The sequence below is a fragment of the Beta vulgaris genome, chromosome 4, assembly GCF_026745355.1.
Source record: "Beta vulgaris subsp. vulgaris cultivar EL10 chromosome 4, EL10.2, whole genome shotgun sequence".
Classification (NCBI taxonomy): Eukaryota; Viridiplantae; Streptophyta; class Magnoliopsida; order Caryophyllales; family Amaranthaceae; genus Beta; species Beta vulgaris.
The window spans coordinates 49,450,579-49,472,897 of NC_079205.1; the positions used below are offsets into that span (position 1 = coordinate 49,450,579).

The 22,319-nt window shown below is 31.0% G+C and overlaps 2 protein-coding genes across 2 annotated transcripts; both read left to right on the forward strand.

Annotated features, from left to right (window-relative positions):
* On the forward strand, positions 1–3,907 carry LOC104890997 (organ-specific protein P4-like). Its single transcript, XM_010676627.4, has 2 exons — positions 1–160; positions 3,325–3,907. Exons 1-2 carry the CDS (start codon positions 110–112, stop codon positions 3,643–3,645), a joined length of 372 nt encoding a protein of 123 aa, XP_010674929.2. The 5' UTR covers positions 1–109; the 3' UTR covers positions 3,646–3,907.
* A 14,006-nt stretch (positions 3,908–17,913) lies between these two features.
* LOC104890996 (uncharacterized) lies at positions 17,914–21,851 on the forward strand. Its single transcript, XM_048643250.2, has 2 exons — positions 17,914–18,064; positions 21,268–21,851. Exons 1-2 carry the CDS (start codon positions 18,014–18,016, stop codon positions 21,586–21,588), a joined length of 372 nt encoding a protein of 123 aa, XP_048499207.1. The 5' UTR covers positions 17,914–18,013; the 3' UTR covers positions 21,589–21,851.
* Positions 21,852–22,319: the final 468 nt, after the last annotated feature.

Sequence of the window (22,319 nt, forward strand, 5' to 3'; positions counted from 1 at the left end):
AGGGACGAGGGAATACCTATCTTCCAATAAACCAACATCAAATTTACTAATAATAGTAGTACCGTGAGAAAGAAAGAGGAGAACAAAGTTCATAGTAGTAGTCTGCAATATGGTGTCCAACATGGGAATATTCTTGGTTTTTCTACTCTCAGTTACCTTGGTAAGATACTACGTACTAGTGTGATTTTTTTTTTTTTTTTTTTGTGAAAAGTGTGGGTATTAATATAGAAGGTATTCTGGGCCATTTCAAAATGAAATTTTAAGTGCTCATAATAATTATGACTATAAGAAATCACCTTAAGTGCATTCTGTGTATAATTAATATGTATGACATACTTAAAGTCATTTTTTACTTATATTGTTGAAATTAGGAACTTTCCTCATTCTGTTTATTTTGCTGTACCCTTTTGTTGTCGGCCTCCCAATAAACAATGAGCAAAGTAACCATGAGTGTATCATGTTTATTGTACATCCAGGACCGTCTTAACAATTTGGGAGACCCTGTTCTAATCTAAAATATGAACCCCTTAATCTAAGAAATAAAATAGTCCCACTTTGATGACAATAAAATACTTATATGAGGACTATTATAACAAATTGAGAATAGTTAAAAATAAACTAATGTAAGATTTCAATTTTTTATAAAAACAATTAACAACATATTATGTAATTGGAAGTGCATAAAGGACAAAAAAAAATCTCACCAATTATTAATAATTTATAATCTCTAGCAGAAAAATGATAGATAACTTGCAATTAAGTGAAAATATGTTTATCCCCTTAAAAAGAAATTGAAAAGATGTTTATCTTCTTTATCTAATTTTTTTGAAAGAATCATTTATAACATCAGTTTATAATCTTAGCCATTTTTTAAAAAACCTTCAACAATCTCACTATTCGAGCCTCAACAGAAATAGATTAAAAGAAAAAAAAAGGCAAATCACCTAGTCATCTCGTCTTCGCCTAGTCCAGTTCAGTCCTACCATGCTCCTTTCTCCAATTTTCCATTGTGAATTCCAGCAACCGGAAGCAACAACAACCAAGACTTAGAAATCTTGAATGATGAATTGATAATATTTATGTTATTGGTGTTTTTGTTTTCAACAAAAAGTATGAAAGCTTTCTACGTGATTAATGCTTATGGAAATTGAAATATGTGTAAATATTTGTTTCCATAAAAAAATGATGCATAGGAACTAGAGTTGTTCATGAACGGGACGACCTGCTAAGCCTGTCCAGACCGACCCGCTAAAGATGCGGGCTTGGACAACAAACTTTGAAAAAATATTCTAAATGGGCGGGCCAAGCCCAACCCGCTAATATCAATTGGTGGATATCGACAACCTCAAATATACCACGGGCAAGCCCGTCCGACCCGTTTATCATAATATCTATTTTCTATGAAATTTAATTTTTTAATATTACTAATTTAGTGTTGATTTATCTTTTGGAATAAATAGTTTATTTGCACTAATATAGCTTTGGTAACACATAATTATCTTTATTCTTAACTTTACAACTTAATTTGTTGATAATTTGTCGTCCTCTAACATTTTTGTTACAAAAATTTTTAACTTTCTCTTTATCTTGCATTATGATAATAATTTTTTTTTCTATTTTAATCAAAATTTTGTTTTAATCTATAGATATTAAAGGAAATTAACTAAACTTATTTGAAAAAAAAAGTATTAATAGGCTCTTTAGGCCTGTGGACAACCTTTCCATTTATTAGGATGGGTCATGAACAAGTAGTTAAGTGAGCATAAAGGGCTTGGATCGGACTAGGCATATTAGGCCCGTTGGACAAAATTTAAGGTTATCTCTGGGCCGTAATCCGTCCAAGCCTGCAAATGATCACCTCTAATGGGAACTACAATGAAGTAATTAGAGGAACAAAGTAATTAAATAGGAGTAATTAAGGGAAGAGGAAGAGTTGTTCACCCACTGCAGTAGATTTTGTTTATATATTTTTTTTCCCATTTCCGCTACTAGTTGGAAATTACCGACTTTCGGGCCCCCGATAATTTGGGGCCCGGTTCTGTAGAAGCGGTTGAACCGGTAATGGGTCGTGTGTACATTCCGGTGTATTATGAATATTTTTTTTTAAGGTGATCAGATGAAGTCCCTTGCAAGGAGGGGGAAATTTGGGGATCCCTCCTTACAAGGGGTGAGACTCGATTCCAAGATCTTTGGGATCGAAACTGATGGCAATATCAATAAGCTATCACCTAGTGTATTATGAATATAGAGTTGTAAAACGATTTTACCATGATGATTATTGTATATTTTTCACTGAGTATGTTTAACAATTAATAGAAAATCTCTTATAAGATCATCTAATAATAATTTATGGTAAGATAAGTTTGACATTTGTCCTAAAAGGTTTGTTCCTTTTCCACACTACTTTACTACATTTGTTGGACCCATATATTTCATCCGTTCTATTTTAAACGAAACATTGGGTGAAAAAAACACTATTCATTGATCAATTTGATTCCAATTTATCGCTATTATATAAAGGAAAAAATAATCAAGTGAGATCTTGTTAAATTCGTCTCCATACATACTATCAATTTTTTTTGCTTTTGATATGATATATCTATACTGTCTCGCAACCACATTTTCTATCCTATTTAAATAAACAAAAAGGTCACATTTATAGTTTTTCTCTTCTCCTTACCTTGATATATGCTACTATAGTTTAAAGGAACACTTTTGGCACGGATGGAGAATATGATAATCATATGTAATCATTTGTCAAGTTGTAATTGCATAATTTGAATTATCATGGTTTTCATTTTACTAACAAGACCTCAAATTATACTAGACAAAAAATTCTTATGTCATGTAACTATGAAAATGACATGTTTAAAACAAAATAATAAATGTAACCAAGATTGTCTTTGATTGAACCCCTTCTTTGTATTTTGAGTTTTTAGCAACATATATTAGTGTCACACAAAATAATCAATTATTTAATTATTGAAATGAATTATTCCTAACAATAACAACCTAATGAATGGGAAAGATCAATCTAATTCACTAATAAAACTAAATAATTACACCATTAATGACAACCTTAGCTTATAACTAAGACACTCTAGTTACAACCTATATTTTATCATTTTTTTTTTAGCTCGTACATCATACGAGTTGTAAGTCAATTTATTACCCTAAATAATGTACGAGAAACTGATATGCATTATAGTGCACATCTATCACGCAATTAAGGTTGCACCTCATGATAAAAGTGGGAGGAAATATTATGTTGCATAAAATTTCTATGGATCCTAATTTCGACTAATAATGTAAAATAATGAACAGCTTGCAAGCCCCATAGATGGGAGAAAAGGCCCAGAAAAATACTGGATAGAGGTAATGAAGGGGCAGCCCATGCCTGAAGCAATTAAAGTTTATGTAAATGAAGGCTCAAATGAAGTCAGTGAGAAGAGAAATACGCTCAAAGATAATAGTGATGACTTTGATACAACACCTAATGTCACCATATACCATGATGATGCTGATTCATTAGAAGTGAGCAAGAATAAGGCAGATTGCAACTCACAACATGAGGGCCTATCATCTAAGAAGTTGATTGTTAATGACTTTAAACCAAGGCCCAGTATCTCCACTTATAATGATTAAGTGTTTAACTTTAATGTGTGCTTTATTTGCATTTACAAGCATTTCAAGCTTTAAGGTATGTTGCATGTGTATTTTCCTCCTTTTGAATAAGTGCTAAAGTTTGTCTATCTATCTAATAAAAAGGTGTCTTGTGCGTTTTACTTCCTTCTTTGGGGCTCTGACTGTGTAAGAGTTTCTATTTAATTCCCTTCTTTGAAATTTAGGTTTTAGAAATTGTAATAATATATTTTCATCGATATATAAGAAAAAAAACTTATGCGTGCTCCTGGTACTACTCACCTTCATGATGTGAAAAAAATTTCAGACGATATCTGCGAGGTACTTTGACATTTGGTCTCTTCTTACATAGCAGTAGTTCTCCTATTGTTGTCATTGCGAACTCTGATGCAAAATGGACGAGTTGTCTTAATACTTGTCGTTCTACACTGGTTATGCTATTTTTCTTGGGAAGAATTTGATAACCCGACGCTCGAAAAAGCAACCTGCTGTTTCTAAATTTTCCATTGAAGCTGAATATCGCGCAGTTGTATATATTGCTCTGGAGATTTTTGGCTTCGATAACTTCTTGCTGACATTGGTTATTTTCTTCAACGACCTGTGATTTTGTATTGTGATAATGTTTTTGCTACTTATCTCACTACTAATCCAGCTTATCATGATCAAAGTGAACATGTTGATGTTGATTATCATTTTGTCCGCGAAATGGTTGCCAAAGGAGGCCTTATGGTTCGTCATGTTCCAACTCAGTTGCAGGCTGCACATATTTTTACTAAAGGTCATCTACTAATTTGTTTACTAAACATGGTTTCAATCTATCCGTTATTTCACCCTGCAAAGCTTGAGGGGGTGTATTAGTGTATTAATATTGTATGTAAAAGGATAGAAAAGACTTTTAATATTATTAGGCCTGTAATGTAACCCTATATCTCTATTCTATATGTGAACTCATGGTCCTTTGATGTCCACTCTTAAATACCTTAATACCCCAACTACTAACAAATATTACAAAACCAATACAAATCACTATTATTATACTACCTCCATTTCAAATTAATGTATACACTACCCTCTTTGGTCTATTTCTTTTTAATCTACACACTGTTGCTTTTTATTATTTTTGATAACATGTCACATCTACTTTTTTTTTCTCTTTTTCCACCCATGTCATCCACTTTTTAATATACTAACCCACTTTTTAGTTTTTTTTTGGGTCTCTCTCCACCTTTTTAGTTTACCTGTCAGACTTTTGTAATTTCTCCTTGTTTCTCCCCCAAAGTAAAGTGTGTTGATTAAGTTAAATGGATGTAGTATATAGCAACATATGGAGGACACCAAAAAAGTAAAATATAGAAAAAAAACAAAGAAGGCTAACTACCTACTTTAATTAAACAAAAAGAATAATTAAGATCACCATATCTTTATCTTCGTTATATATGAAGAACTAGTTTTGAAGCCCATGCGTTGCACAGGTAATTGTTTATTTTATTTTTGCAAAATTTTTTTTAACATTATTGTTGATTTTTTTTATTGATGTGAAATGAGATTTTTCAACACAATTGTTATATAATTTTTCCATTCTTTTTCTATTGCAACAATTACCACTTTGAGTATTTTCAACTATTCGAATCACTTAACTTTTGGTAAAAAAAAAGCAACTATAGTCGACAACATCGCCTACTTTATTTTAATATAACCATCATTAATTACTTAAATTGTCTCATAAAGTTGCGTTTACTTTATTAAGGATTACTTATCCCCTACTCTAGTTTAACCCTCTATGCTAAACTATCCCTTTTTATTTTCTTACAAATCATGCCCAAACTCATTGTTGCAGTAGAAAAAGACAGAAAAAGTATTTGTCGTTATACTTTAATTTATAGATTTGTTATTATTGTGATATATAAATTTTATATTTTTAATGTTCAGTTGAATATTGGAGCTAAGTCTATTATTAAATAGTATCCCAATAATTGGTATGACTAACAATAACTAACACATTTTTAACATGAAAAATACTCGAATGATACTTTAAGAAAGTAGAGGGTAAAAATTTAATAGATACAGGACATAAAGGATAGAGAAAAAAATATGAGTGTCAGCCACAACTTCAACCTTTAATTATTAGCACATAAACATTAACGCATATAGAAAGAAGATGGAAAAGCAAAAAGGAATATCATAATAATGGTATCATGAATAAATTAAATTAAATATAAAATTAACCTCTATTAATAATCGAAAATACTATTTAAGAGAAAAACTATATTCATCAATGATGACCATATCAAGACTTATCAAACTCCCCCTTTTTTATGATCTGCGACCTCAAATAGTCTAGAAACTTTAACCTTGATTTCCCGGCCAATTAGTTTTAGTAGAATTAAGTTCATTGAGAAAAAGATTTGACATATAGATGATGAAAAATAAAAACATAAATAATTATTTATACAACAGATATACTAGGAATAAAATAATTAGTCAATTGCATAATACCTCTGCAATGACGTTGACAAACTTTTATTTGATTCTTCATGTAATGTCATCATGGTATGTTATAGGTTCAAAACTATATGTTTGTATTTTTTATCTTTATATAACTCAATTTTTAAAAGTATGATTTTGAAAAGCATAATTGTTATTATTACATATACTCCATCTGTTTCCTAAAGATCTTCATTATTACTGTTTCTACAGATACCAATAAGAATCAATTTGTGTGGGGTATGGGGTGGGTAAAGTAGGAGAGAGAGATGAGTTAAGATAAATAAATAAATAAAAAGGGGTTAAAGTAGGAGAGAGAAAGGGAATAAAATTGAATTAATAATGTAATGATGGACCATATGATAGGGACATGAGAAGGTAAAAAGAGGGAAAAAAAATTCCAAATAAGGAATAAAGTAAAAGAGGGAAGATATTTTGGAAACGCACTTAAAACGAAAAGAGGGAAGATCTTTTGAAAACGGAGGGAGTAATACGCTATTTTTATAGTTAATTTTATATGTATTTAAAATAAATAATACGTTATTGTTCATCTAAATAAATATATTTTCATAAGTTGTAAAATTATATTGTATATGGAACTTATTTCGAAACATATTTCAAACACTCTCGATGGTAAAAAATATAATATTACGAATTATGTAGCAAAAGTTATTTTCAATTTACATAGTTGAATAATTTAGGTTGTTTATTCAAAACCAGAGTGTAATTTTCACTTATTAGAAACACCTTATATGTAATTATATATATGTTAAGCACTATTTTTTAAAAAATAAAAATTAAAATTAAATAGAATGACATGTCATGCTTAGGTGGAGCTCTCTATAATATTCTAAGGTTATTTTTGTAAAATCATACACTAATTTTTCATCATATCACTATAGATTTTAATTTTTGTTGTACCAACAAATTTTCCTTAATAATTTTTGTTGGAATACTAAATTTTATTTTGGTTCAGTTGAGTAAGGCTGGTGTTTGGATCCTCTAGAGTTCTAAAAGAACTCTACAATGTAGAGTTTGAGCAAATCAACATTGAATAAAAAAATCAATAGCTAATATGTTATCTTTCCAAAACCCACTTTATTTTTTTCTCATCAAAATTCACCCCCTTATTTTCCCCTTTTCATCAATACACACTCTTGATTTTAAAATGTATGGTTCATATACAACTCTACCTTGTAGAATTTTAATAAAACTCTAGATGATCCGGACTCGTAAGACCAAGGTTTTGAAAGATAATATGTTTAAGGGAAATTCCCTTTGGTAACCTTGTATTTTTTCGGTTTCCCAATGGTAACCCCGTGGTTTTCAAATTCCCAAAAAAAAACCTTGTACTCTTGTTAAATTCACAAACATGACTTTTCCGTTATATCTAACCATTTGATAAGTGTTAATTATTATATATTATAATCTTCTTATTCCCACTTACTAGATTTTATTAGTATTATAAACTATAATTAAGTTATGGATTTTAATCGTTTTAATAAGTTATCGAGTAATTACTTTTATATAATTATCTATTATTATTTTGACTTATGCTATATTTTATACTGATAATAGTATATCTTATTTTGGCAGATATATTACAATTTTGGAGTTGAAGAAATGGAAAATTATCTTTAACAATGTATGAGTTAAACCCATAAAGCAAATAGGAACAACAAACAAAGAACAAGGAACAAAGGATAGGATTTAGCTCAAGTGGGTAAAGCGCTCCCCCTTGGCCCCTGAGGTCAGGAGTTCGATCCTTACCATGCTGGGGTATTTCCTTAGCATGCTATGCATGCCTTACTACTTTACTAGCCAATGTGTTGGTGTTTCTTACAGGCTAGTAACCTTGTAGGGGTTAGCCCTTGGGCTGACTAATTTTCTAATAAAAAAAAAAGCAAAAAACAAGGATATTTATTTAATGATGTTAACGTACAAGGAGCGGAAGATGTGGGCCAAGCCCAATAGAAATAAAAGAACAACAAGTGAAACACACAACATTTGAAAAGAAGAAAACAAAAAGGGAAAATAAAATAGAGGAAAATTTGCACAAAACCACCTTGAGTTTTCACTTATTTAGAAACTCTCACCTTTATGTTTTTTTTCCCTAAATTTCCACCTAAACTTTACAAAACCTTTATAAAATCCTACCACTTAACGGATTTTGCCAAACTCCATTAATGGTAGGACCCACATCAGTTATTTATTTTGTTTTCCCCTCCAAACAACTCACTTTCCTCATTCATCTATCCAAGAATAATGTTGTCATCTTCCTCTTCCAACCATTGAGTTCTCTTTTTTTTCCCATTCTCTCTCTTTCCATTCATCTCTCTTCAAATCTGGGTAAATTTGTGGGTCCCAGATAGCATTGAAGCTGCGGTAAAAATCCTCCCTCAGCATCAGTTACTAGGAAACAACAATGGGAGGGTTCCAAAACAAACATACTCATTATGTTATTATGAGTTTCAGAAATAATCTGATATATGCTAACCATCAACTATGAAAGTGTAATGTTCTCTCCAGCTTAGCATATTTAACCTCATAAACCTAGCACCCACTGCATCTATATCACATTTTTACTATCACCACTGAGTCACCAAAAGCAATACGTAATAAAGATTGCACAATTTACTTAAAAAAAAAATCAGAAACATCACCCACTCTCACACATTTCGGCAAAATATCAATAATAACGAGCTCAAACTTTGCTCCTCCTAAAATGTGGCAGAGAGATAAAAATGAGGGGGGGGGGGGAGATAACCGATGAGTTGGAGGGAAATTCTAAATTATAAGAAGGGGAAGTGAGTTGTTTGGAGGTAAAAACAAAAAAAATAACTGATGTGCATCCCACCACTAACGGAGTTTGGCAAAATCTGTTAACTGGTGGGATTTTATAAAGGTTTTGTAAAATTTAGGTGGAAATTTAGGAAAAAAAAATATAAAGGTGGGAGTTTCTAAATAAGTGAAAACTTAAGGTGGTTTTGTGTAAATTTTCCTAAAATAAAAGAAAAGGAAAACCCTTTTTGTCTTGATCCACATGCAGCAGAAGGAGGTTAGTAAAAGAAGTTAAGGTGGGCTTTGATTAAAACCCACATAATGGCAATAATAAAAAGAAAGAGGAGATAGCAGCATGGAGGAGGAGGCAATAGGCGGCACACAACAGTAGACACTAGACAGCAGCAGCATTATGGGAACACGAAGACGCAGCAACAACACAAGCTTGCCATCTGATTTTAGATCATGGTTGCTTATAATTGGGTGATGTTCTCTTCAATTATGAGTAGCTAATTTCGTTTTTCTAGGACTTAGATGAAACCCTATTGATATGATTTTAATTGTTTAATGGTTTGATAATTATAATTTGTTTTATGATTGCATAACTTTAGAATGTTATTGTGAGATTATTATTTTGCAAATTAGGTCGGTAATACTTCTTGTAAAACGAATTATTGACTTGTTTGGGTATTTGGTTTACACACTTTATTCTTGTAGTTCAAAGGGTGGTGTTATGCAATGTTATTTATTGGTTTGTGATTAAATAATTGAATAGTCCATGAAGGATGAGGAGCTAGCTCATGTGGTAGAGCACTCCCCTCTGATCTCTGAGGTCGGGGGTTCGATCCTTACCCCCACCATTATGTTGGGGTATTTCCTTAGCATGCTTTGCATGCATTACCAGCCAATGTGCTGGTAGTTCCTACAAGGCTAGTAGCCTTGGTAGGGGTTAGCCCTTGGGCTGGCTTAATTTCCCAATCAAAAAAAAAAAAAAAAAAAAAAAAAAAAAAATTGAATAGTCCATGCTTTAGTTAGATGGTCTATGTCACTTATTTGATTGCAATAATATTTCTTTATGAGTTAATCCTAGCTTGTAGTTTAGGATTCTCAATAAAACTCATTAATTCTCATTCTAATTAATCTATTAGTTATATTATTAGTGGTGGATTCGACTGTCCTAAATTTCGTATTATTGTGTGTTCTCTGAGTCACTTTTGATTGCCAAGTTTATTTAGTAGCTTTAGATTTCAAACTAGTTTATTTACTTTACAGCCAAATCATTATATTACTGTTTACGATTAAATTAGTAGACATTAGATTTAATTTTAATTAACTGTTCCCTACGAATACGATACCCTATTATTTATCATTTACTACTAAGTCTTGTACACTTGCAAGAATAGGGTTTTATAACTTGTTTAAAATTGATATCACTGTTAAATGAAAAACTTATATCGAAATGTTTGTGGAATGCAAATTGAAGGGCATCTAATCTTTTTGCAAATTTTGACCTCAAATTTGACCCATAAAGGGATAAATTGACCCCCCCAAAACCTTGACTGGGCTATTTTTTTCAGCTCACAAAATAATGCACGCAAATCGTGATATTTGTGGAACGCAAATCATTCTGAAAAAAATGGCCCTATCAAGATTTTAGGGGTCATTTTAGCCCTTTATGGGCCAAATTTGTGGTCGAAATTTGCAAAATCTGATCAAATTCGCCTCAATTTGCATTCCATAAACATCTCAATTTGTGTGCATCGATTTTAACAATTAGATTTAACAAAAAATCATGTTTGGGAATTCAACAAGAGTACAAGGTCATTTTTGGGAATTTGAAAACCACAAGGTTACTATTGCGAAATCGAAAAAGTACAAGATTACCAATGGAAATTTCCCTATCTTAATCATGTAAGTTGACCTATGATAAAATGCTATAGTCACATATAGTACACTATAGTTATGACTATTATTATATTTATCTAAATAAAAGATTAAATAATGTTTTACCATTCATCTAGTTAAATATATTTTTATGAGTTGTAAAACTATATTGTAAATGGGTCTTATTTTGAAGTATATTTCAAGCATTATCAAATGGTGAAAGACAATAATGTTATGAATTAGGTAGCAAAATTATATTCAATTTATATAATATAATAATTTAGCTTGTTTATTCAAAACGAAACTCTAATTTCTTGTTATACACAACTCCTTTTATGTATTTAAATGTATGTAGGACTCTATTTTTGAAAATATTTAAAATAAAAATTAATGACATAACAGTCCTACGTGGCGCTCTCTATTTCATATGTTATAGAACCATATTGTAAATGCATTTTATTTCGGAGCATATTTCGAGCACTATCCAATGGAACAAAAATTATAATATTTCAAATTACGTAGCAAAAGTTATACATAATTTACATAATATAATAATTTAGGTTGTTCATGCAAAATCAAACTCTAATTTTAGCTTTTTTAGAACTTGTTATGTGTATTTAAATCTATGTAGAACTCTATTTTAAAAAATATTTAAAATAAAAATTAATGGCATGACAATCCTACGTGACGCTCTCTACTTTATACGTTATAGAACTATATTGTAAATGAATCTTATTTCATAGCATATTACGAGCACTATCCAATGAAAGATTATTATATTTCGAATTATGTAGCAAAAGTTATACAGAATTAACATAATATAATAATTTAGGTTGTTCATGCAAAATTAAACTCTAATTTTAGCTTATCTAAAACTCCTTATATATATTTACATCTATGGAGAACTCTATTTTTGTAAAAGAGTTCTCGTTATCGAAAACTCCTTTTATGTATTTAAATATATGTAGGACTCTCTTTTTTAAATTATTTAAAATAAAAATTAATGACATGACAATCCTACGTGATGCTCTCTATTTCATAAGTTGTAGAACTATATTGTAAATGGATCTTATTTTGGAGCATATTTCGAGCACTATCCAATGGAACAAAAATTATAATATTTCAAATTACGTAGCAAAAGTTATACACAAGTTATATAATATGATAATTTAGGTTGTTCATGCGAAATCAAACTTTAATTTAAGCTTATCTAGATCACTTCTTATGTGTATTTAAATCTATGTAGAATTCTATTTATAAAAATATTTAAAATAAAATAATGATATAACAATCCTATGTGAAGTTATATATTTCATAAATTGTAGAGCTATATTGTAAATGGATCTTATTTCAAAGCATATTTCGAGTACTCTCCAGTGGAACAATATATTTCAAATTACGTAGCAAAAATTATATACGATTTATATAATACAATCATTTAGGTTGTTCATGCAAAATCAAACTCCAATTTAGCTTATCTAGAATACCTTATGTGGATTCAAATCTATGTAGAACTCTATTTCTGTAAAAGATTAGAATAAATTTTGATGACATGACAATCTTACATGGCGCGCTCTATGGCCTTTAAATCTTGAGGAGCTCCCTATGCTTCTGAAAAGTTCCTACTTTATTTATATATAATGTTATTGATTTTATATGCTTTCGCACGCATCGCATTACATGTATATAAAACTAGTATAAATAATGTTAGGATTAACGAATCTAAATTAATAGAATTCTATCTTCATCATTACTTAGCTTGTACGATCCCGTCTCCCCTAAAAGGCTAAAAACGTTTTTAATGAGAGAACATAGAATCGAAAGCAAATAGTACCTAGGTAGCAAAAGGTTCGTACTAGGTTCCCAGCACTGAATCTAGTAGTATACTCCCTCCGTTTCCTAAAGATCTTCCCTCTTTCCGTTTAAGGGTGTTTCCAAAAGATCTTCCCACTTTTGCTTTATTCCTTATTGGCAAAATAAATTTCCCTATTTACCCTCTCATGTCACTATCATATGGTCCACCATTACATTATTAATTCAATTTTACTCCTTTTCTCTCTCCTACTTTACCCCTTTTTATTTGTTTATTTATCTTAACCCCTTTCTCTCTCCTACTTTACTCACACCATGCCCCACACAACTTGATTTTCCTTGGTATCTGTAAGAACAGTAAATGGAAAGATCTTTAGGAAACGGAGGGAGTATCATACTATTATTGGCGTGAAACATGTGTTTGCTCCTACTATTGGCGATTTGTCCGTTTTCCTGGCCCTCCTTCCATATAAAGGGACGAGGCCATACCTATATATCTTCCAATAAGCCAACATCAAATTTACTAATAATATTAGTACCGTGAGAAAGAAAGGGGAGAACAAAGTTCATACTAGTAGTCTGCAATATGGTGTCCAACATGGGATTATTCTTGGTTTTTCTACTCTCAGTTACCTTGGTAAGATACTACTTGCTAGTGTGATTATTATTATTTTTTTGTGAAAAGTGTGGGTATTAATATAGAAGGTATTCTGGGCCATTTCAAAATGAAAATTCTAAGGTGCTTATAATAATTATGATGATTAAAAATCACCTGGAGTGTATTATCGGTCCGTTTGGTAGTTGGTCATAAATGATGGTAATGGGAATGAATTTGTGTGTAAATTTGTGAAAAATATCATTGTCCATTCCCATGGTAATGCTAATTTATCATAAAGTGTCCACTTTCCTTCTTGAATTTCCATTCCCATCCAATACCACCTTAGTGTAGGTAATGAGTGGTAATGAAAATTGCTTCCCTTGGAGACAAAAACACAAGTTTAGGAGTGAGATTGCTTACCCATGGAGAAAAAAATGCCCCCCATAGAGATTTTAAGGGTGCTTCCCTAATAAACTTACACTTAAAATTCATTCCCATTACCGCAATTTATTAACGACTACCAAACAGGTCGTATGTGTATAATGTATATGAGTAAGACATACTTATAGTCAGTTTTCACTTATATTGTCGGAACTCGAAACTCTCCTCATTCTGTTTATTTTGCCGTATTCTTTTGGTGTTGGCCTCCCGATAAACAATGAGCAAAATAACCTTGAGCGTATCATGCTCATTGCACACCTAGAACCGTCTTAAGCATTTGAAAGGCTATGTTCTAATCTTAAATATGGACCCCTTAATCTAACAAAAAAAATGGTCCCACTTTGATGATAATAAAATACTTATATGACTATTATAACAATTTGAGAATAGTTAAAAATAAACTAATGTAAGATTTCAATTTTTTATAAAAACAATTAACAACATATTATGTAATTGAAAGTGCATAAAGGACAAAAATATCACCAATTATTAATAATTTATAATCTCAGCAAAAAAAAAAAGATAGAACTTGCAATTAAGTAAAAATATGTGTTTATCCCCTCAAAAACAAATTGAAAAGATTTTTATCTCCTTTATCTAATTTTTTTAAAAGAATCATTTATAACATCATTTTATAATCTTAGCCATTTTTTTAAAAACCTTCAACAATCTCACTATTCGAGCCTCAACATAAATTAAGAAAAAAAAAAAAAGGCAAATTACCTAGTCATTTCGACTTATCACCTAGTCCAGCCCTCTCCTTTCTCCGATTTCGCATTGTGAATTCCAGCAACCGGAAGCAACAATAACCAAGACTTAGAAATCTTGAATGATGAATTGATAATATGTATGTTATTTGTGTTTTTGTTTTTTTTAAAAAGTATGAAAGCTTTCTATGTGATTAATGCTTATGGAAATTGAAATATGTGAATATTTGTTTCCAAAAGAACAAGATGCGTGGAACTAGAGCGGTTCATGAACCGGACAACCCGCTAAGTCTGTCCAGACCGGCCTGCTAAAGATGCGGGTTTGGACAACAAACTTTGAAAAAAAAATTTAAATGGGCGGGCCAAGCCCAACCCACTAATATTAAATGGTGGATATGAACAACCTCAAATATACCATGGGCAAGCCCGTTCGACCCGTTTATCATAAAATCTATTTTCTATGAAATTTAATTTTTTTAATCTTGTTAATTTAGTGTTGATTTATCTTTTGGAATAAATAGTTTATTTGCACTAACTAATATAGCTTTGGTAACACATAATTATTTTTATTCTTAACATTACAACTTAATTTGTTGATAATTTGTCGTCCTCTAACATTTTTCTTACAAATTTTTTTAACTTTCTCTTTATCTTAGCTTGCATTATGATAATCAATTTTTTTTTTTCTATTTTAATCAAAAGTATGTTTTAATCTATAGATATTAAAGGAAATTAACTAGACTTATTTGGAAAAAAATAAAAGTATTAATAGGCCCGCGGACAAGCCCGTCCGTTTATTAGGACGGGTCATGAAAATGTAGTTAAGCGCGCATAAAAGGGCTTGCACAAGGCATATTAGACCTGTTGGACAAAATTTTAAGGTTAGGCCCGACCCGTAACCCATCCAAGCTCGCAAATGATTACCTCTAATGGGAACTGCAATGGAGTAATTAGAGGAACAGAGTAATTAAATAGGAGTAATTAAGGGAAGAGGAAGAGTTGTTCACGCACTGCAGGAGATTTTGTTTATCTAATTTTTTCTCATTCTCGCTACTAGTTGGAAATTACCGACTTTTGGGCCCTCGAGAATTTGGGGCCTGGTTCTGTAGAAGCGGTTGAACCAGTAATGGGCCGTGTGTACATTCTGGTGTATTATGAATATATTTTTTTAAGGTGAGATCAAGTCCCTTGCAAGGAGGGAAAAATCTGGGGATCTCTCCTTACAAGGGGTGACACTCGATTCTAAGATCTTTGGGATCAGAGGTGATGGCAATACTAATAAGCTATCACCTAGTGTATTATGAATATAGCGTTGTAAAACAATTTAGCATGATGATTATTGTATACTACTATTTTTCACTATGTATGTTTAACATTTAATACAAAATCTCTTATAAGATCATCTAATAATAATTTATGGTAAGATAAGTTTTTGTTCTAAAAGGTTTGTTCCTTTGACACACTACTTTACCACACTTGTTGGACCCATATACTTCATCCGTTCTATTTTAAATGAAATTTTGGGTGAAATGACACTATTTATTCATCAATTTCGACTCCAACTTATCGCCATTATATAAAGAAAATCACAGTCAAGGGAGATCTTGTTAGATTCGTCTCGATGTATACTATCAAATTATAACTTTTTTATATTTTTTTACGTATGTTCAATTAAAGTTATTAATGATTAAAGAAGTGTGTTGGGCTGCATGAAAAAGCAAACGTTTCATTTAAAACAGAACGGAGGAAGTATATGAATTTAGGGACAGACCTATAAAGGATCATGAGTGATACAAACCCCAAAAAACGAAATGTTCAATTTCCCCTTGCATCAGACGCGCAGATTCCTAAAAAAGACTTTTTTGCGTGTATAAAAATTAAATTGAAGCTTGCTCCAGTGGTTACTCCACTCTTGATACTATGTTTTCGGCGCGCATTCAAGCCCTCTTCAGCCACCTCCTAAGCTTTTGCTTTCCTTCTTGTTCTTTTTTCTAAGTTTTTGTTTGACATCCTTTTGTCTTAATTAGTTTTATGTCCAACTTTAAAGTTAGCTTTGTCATTCAAAAACTCATAGCTTCTCATTCTTAGTATGTGTCATGAAATTATTGTCCAATTCCTTTATTATGTTCCTAAATGGTTCGGTTAGGACTCTCAAATTCAAAATCCTGAATCCGCTAATTATGATATATTTATAGTCTCTCGCAACCACATTATCTCTCCTATTTAAATAAATAAAAAAGACATACTTATACATTTTCTCTTCCGCTTACCTTGATATATGCTACTATAGTTTAAAGGAACACTTATTGGCACGGATGGAGAATATGATAATCATATGTATTCATTTGTCAAGTTGTAATTACATAATTCAAATTATCATATGTTGTAAAACTATATTGTAAATGGATCTTATTTCGGAGCATATTTCGAGCACTATATAATGGAACAAAAATTATAATATTTCAAATTATGTAGCAAAAATTATACACAAGTTACATAATATAATAATTTAGGTTGTTCATGAAAAATCAAACTCTAATTTTAGCTTATCTAGAACTTCTTATGTGTATTTAAATCTATGTAGAATTCTATTTTTAAAAATATTTAAAATAAAAATTAATGATATAACAATCGTATGTGGCGCTATCTATTTTATAAGTTGTAAAATTATATTGTAAATGGATCTTATTTCAGAGAATATTTCGAGCACTATCCAATGGAACAAAAATTATAATATTCCAATTTACGTAGCAAATATTATACACAATTTACATAATACAATAATTTACATTGTTCATGCAAAATCAAACTCTAATTTTAGTTTATCTAGGATACTTTATGTGGATTTAAATCTATGTAGAACTCTACTTTTGTAAAAGATCAAAATAAATTTTGATGACATGACAATTTTACATGGTGCGCTCTATCACCTCGAAAGTTTGAGGAGCTCCCTATGCTTCTGAAAAAATTCCTACTTTATTTATATATAGTGATATTGATTTTATATGCTTTTGCACGCATCACATTGCATATATATAAAACTAGTACTTCCTTCGTTTCGATTTAGATGTTACACTTTTAAAATCACAGACTCTTAGACAATTTTTGAAGAGGGGAGATATAAAGAAAGAAAACAAAAGGGTCCCATGTGATAGGAGAGAAATATAGAGAAATTATTATTCAAAACGAAAGTGTAACATCTAATTTAAAACTTCTTAAAATAGAGAGTGTAACATCTAATTTGAAATGGAGGAAGTATAAATAATGTGAGGATAACCAATCTAAATTAATAGAATTCTATCTTCATTACTTGTACAATCCCGTCTCCCTTAAAAGGCTAAAAACGTTTTTCATGAGATAACATCGGATCGAAAGCAAATACGGAGTACCTAGGTAGCAAAAGGTTCGCGCTAGTTCCCACTTCCCAGCAGTGAATCTAGTATGTTAGTATTACGTACTCTGTCTCTTACAGTCTTACTGGCGTGATTGCGTGAATAATGTGTTTTCTCCTATTATTGGCGATTTGTCTGTTTTCTTGGCCCTCCTTCCATATAAAGGGACGAGGGAATACCTATCTTCAAATAAGCCAACATCAAATTTACTAATAATAGTAGTACCGTGAGAAAGAAAGAGGAGAACAAAGTTCATAATAGTAGTCTGCAATATGGTGTCCAACATGGGATTATTCTTGGTTTTTCTACTCTCAGTTACCTTGGTAAGATACTACTTTCTAGTGTGATTATTATTTTTTTTTGTGAAATGTGTGGGTATTAATATAGAAGGTATTCTGGGCCATTTTAAAATGAAAATTTTAAGTGCTCATAATAATTATGACTATAAGAAATCACCTTAAGTGCATTCTGTGTATAATATGTATGACATACTTAAAGTCATTTTTTACTTATATTGTTGAAACTCGGAACTCTCCTCATTCTGTTTATTTTGCTGTATCCTTTTGGTGTCGGCCTCCCAATAAACAATGAGCAAAGTAACCTTGAGTGTATCATCTTTATTGTACACTCAAGACCGTCTTAACAATTTGGGAGACCCTGTTCTAATCTTAAATATGGACCCCTTAATCTAAGTATTAAAATAGTACCACTTTGATGACAATAAAATACTTATATGAGGAGGACTATTATAACAAATTGAGAATAGTTAAAAATAAACTAATGTAAGATTTCAATTTTTTGTAAAAACAATTAACAATATATTATGTAATTGGAAGTGCATAAAGGACAAAAAAATCTCACCAATTATTAATAATTTATAATCTCAACAAAAAAAAAAAATAGATAACTTGCAATTAAGTGAAAATATGTTATTATCCCCTCAAAAAAAAAGCAAAATTGAAAAGATGTTTATCTTCTTTATCAATTTTTTTTAAAAGAATCATTTATAACATCAGTTTATAATCTTAGCCATTTTTTAAAAAACCTTCAACAATCTCACTATTCGAGCCCCAACAGAAATAGATTAAAAGAAAAAAAAAAAGGCAAATCACCTAATCATTTCGTCTTCACCTCGTCCAGTTCAGTCCAACTATGCTCCTTTCTCCGATTTTCCATTGTGAATTCCAGCAACCGAAAGCAACAACAACCAAGACTTAGAAATCTTGAATGATGAATTGATAATATTTATGTTATTGGTGTTTTTGTTTCAAAAAAAAAAAGTATGAAAGTTTTCTATGTGATTAATGCTTATGAAAATTGAAATATGTGTAAATATTTGTTTCCAAAAAACAAAAGATGCATGGGAACTAGAGTTGTTCACGAACGTGAAGACCTGTTAAGCCTGTCCAGACCGACCTGCTAAACATGCGGGCTTGGACAACAAAATTTGAAAAAAATTCTAAATGGGCGAGCCAAGCCAAACCCGTTAATATTAATTAGTGGATATGGACAACCTCAAATATACCATGGGCAAGTCCGTCCGACCGGCCCGTTATCATAATATCTATTTTCTATAAAATTTAATTTTTTAATATTACTGATTTAGTGTTGATTTATCTTTTGGAATAAATAGTTTATTTGCACTAATATAGCTTTGATAACACATAATGATCTTTATTCTTAACTTTACAACTTAATTTGTTGATAATTTGTTGTCCTCTAACATTTTTGTTACAAAATTTTTAACTTTCTCTTTATCTTGCATTATGATAATAAACTTTTTTTCTACTTTAATCAAAAAATTGTCTTGTCTACAGATATTAAAGGAAATTAACTAGACTTATTTGAAAAAAAAATAAAAGTATATATTAATAGGCCCGCGGACAAGCCCGATCATTTATTAGGATGGGTCATGAATAAGTAGTTAAGTGCGCATAAAGGGCTTGGATCAGACTAGGCATATTAGGCCCGTTGGACAAAAATTTAAGGTTAGTCCCGGCTCGTAATCCGTCCAAGCCTGCAATTGACCACCTCTAATGGGAACTGCAATGGAGTAATTAGAGGAACAAAGTAATTAAATAGGAGTAATTAAGGGAAGAGGAAGAGTTGTTCACGCACTGCAGTAGATTTTGTTTATCTATTTTTTTCCCATTTCCCCTACTAGTTGGAAATTACCGACTTTCGGGCCCCGATAATTTGGGGGCCGGTTCTGTAGAAGCGGTTGAACCGGTAATGGGTCGTCTGTACATTCCGGTGAATTATGAATATATTTTTTTAAGGTGAGATGAAGTCCCTTGCAAGGAGGGGGAAATTTGGGGATCCCTTGATTCCAAGATCATTGGGATCGAAACTGATGGCAATACCAATAAGCTATCACCTAGTATATTATGAATATAGCGTTGTAAAACAATTTACCATGATGATTATTGTATATTTTTCACTGAGTATGTTTAACATTTAATAAAAAATCTCTTATAAGATCATCTAATAATAATTTATGGTAAGATAAGTTTGACTTTTTTTGTCCTAAAAGGTTTGTTCCTTTTCCACACTATTTTACCACACTTGTTGGACCCATATACTTCATCTGTTCTATTTTAAATGAAATATTGGGTGAAATGACCTATTCATTGATCAATTTGATTCCAATTTATCGTTATTATATGAAGGGAAACATAATCAAGTGAGATCTTATTAGATTCGTCTCGATAGATACTATCAATTTTTTTGCTTTTGATATGATATATCTATACTGTCTCGCAACCACATTTTCTGTCCTATTTAAATAAACAAAAAGGACACATTTATACCTTTTCTCTTCTCCTTACCTTGATATATGCTACTATAGCTTAAAGGAACACTTTTTGGCACGGATGGAGTCATGGAGAATATGATAATCATATGTATTCATTTGTCAAGTTGTAATTACATAATTCAAATTATCATGGTTTTCGTTTTACTAAAAAGAGCTCAAATTATACTAGACAAAAATTCTTATGTCATGTAACTATAAAAATGACATGTTTAAAACAGAATAATAAATGTAATCAAGGATGTATTGGCTTAGTGATTAAGATTGAAGTGTTGTGAACAATAAGTCACAAATTCGAATTCCCTCTCCCCTTATCTGTATTTTGAGTTTTTAGCAATATATATTAGTGTCACACAAAATAATCAATTATTTAATTATTGAAATGAATTATTCCTAACAATAACAACCTAATGAATGGGAAAGATCAATCTAATTCAATAATAAAACTAAATAATTAGATCATTAATAACAACCTTAGCTTATAACTAAGACACTCTAGTTACAACCTATATTTTATCATAATTTTTTTAGCTCGTACATCATACGAGCTGTAAGTCAATTTATTATCCTAAATAATGTACGAGAAACTGATATGCATTATAGTGCACATTTATCACGCAATTAAGGTTGCACCTCATGATAAAAGTGGGAGGAAATAGTATGTTGCATAAAACTGTATCCTAATTCCGACTAACAATGTGAAATAATGGACAGCTTGCAAGCCCGATTGATGGGAGAAAAGGCCCAGAGAAATATTGGATAGAGATCATGAAAGGGCATCCCATGCCTGAAGCAATCAAAGTATATGTAAACGGAGGCTCAAATGAAGTCAGTGAGAAGAGAAATGCATTCAAAGATAATAGTGATGACTTTGATACAACACCTAATGTCACCATATACCATGATGATGCTGATTCATTAGAAGTGAGCAAGAATAAGGAAGATTGTAACTCACAACATGATGGCATATCATCTAAGAAGTTGGCTGTTAATAACTTTAAACCAAGGCCCAGTATCTCCACTTATAATGATTAAGTGTTTAACTTTAATGTGTACTTTATTTGCATTTACAAGCATTTCAAGCTTTAAGGTATTTTGCATGTGTATTTTCCTCTTTTTGGATAGGTGTTAAAGTTTGTCTATCTATCAAATAAAAAGGTATCTTGTGCGTTTCACTTCCTTCCTTGGGGCTCCGACGTGCGAAAGGGTTTCTATTTAATTCCCTTCTTTGAAATTTAGGTTTTATAAATTGTAATCCTATATTTTCATCAATATATAAGAAAAAAACTTATTAATCATGTGTAATTTTGATAGATTCATATTTACGTTTATTAATATAGATATGTTAATATTTTAATGGTTAAAGTTATCTCATTTCAAAAGATTGTTTTATAAGAGTGGATGCCATGAAATTGTAACACTCGATTTAGAGAACCCGCATATTGGGTGAAGTTACACATGCAGTGAGTATATGTGAGTAACATATAAACATTGGCTTCCATATGGGGTCCAAATGTATTTAATATGAAATTTCATTAATTTGAATGGATATGAAAATTTTGAACCATTTTGAATTCAAATATTGCATTTAATGATGAATAAATTTCGCTTTATCTCAAGATTTCAACGTTCTGATTAACCCAAAATAAAAGGAAATGGATGAAAGTTCATAATTGAATTTCTCATTAGAGTTTCAAGGAAGTAACCCCCCAACTTGTCATCGGAGTTTTTTTTTTACTGGAAACTTGTCGTATGGATTGAGTGGA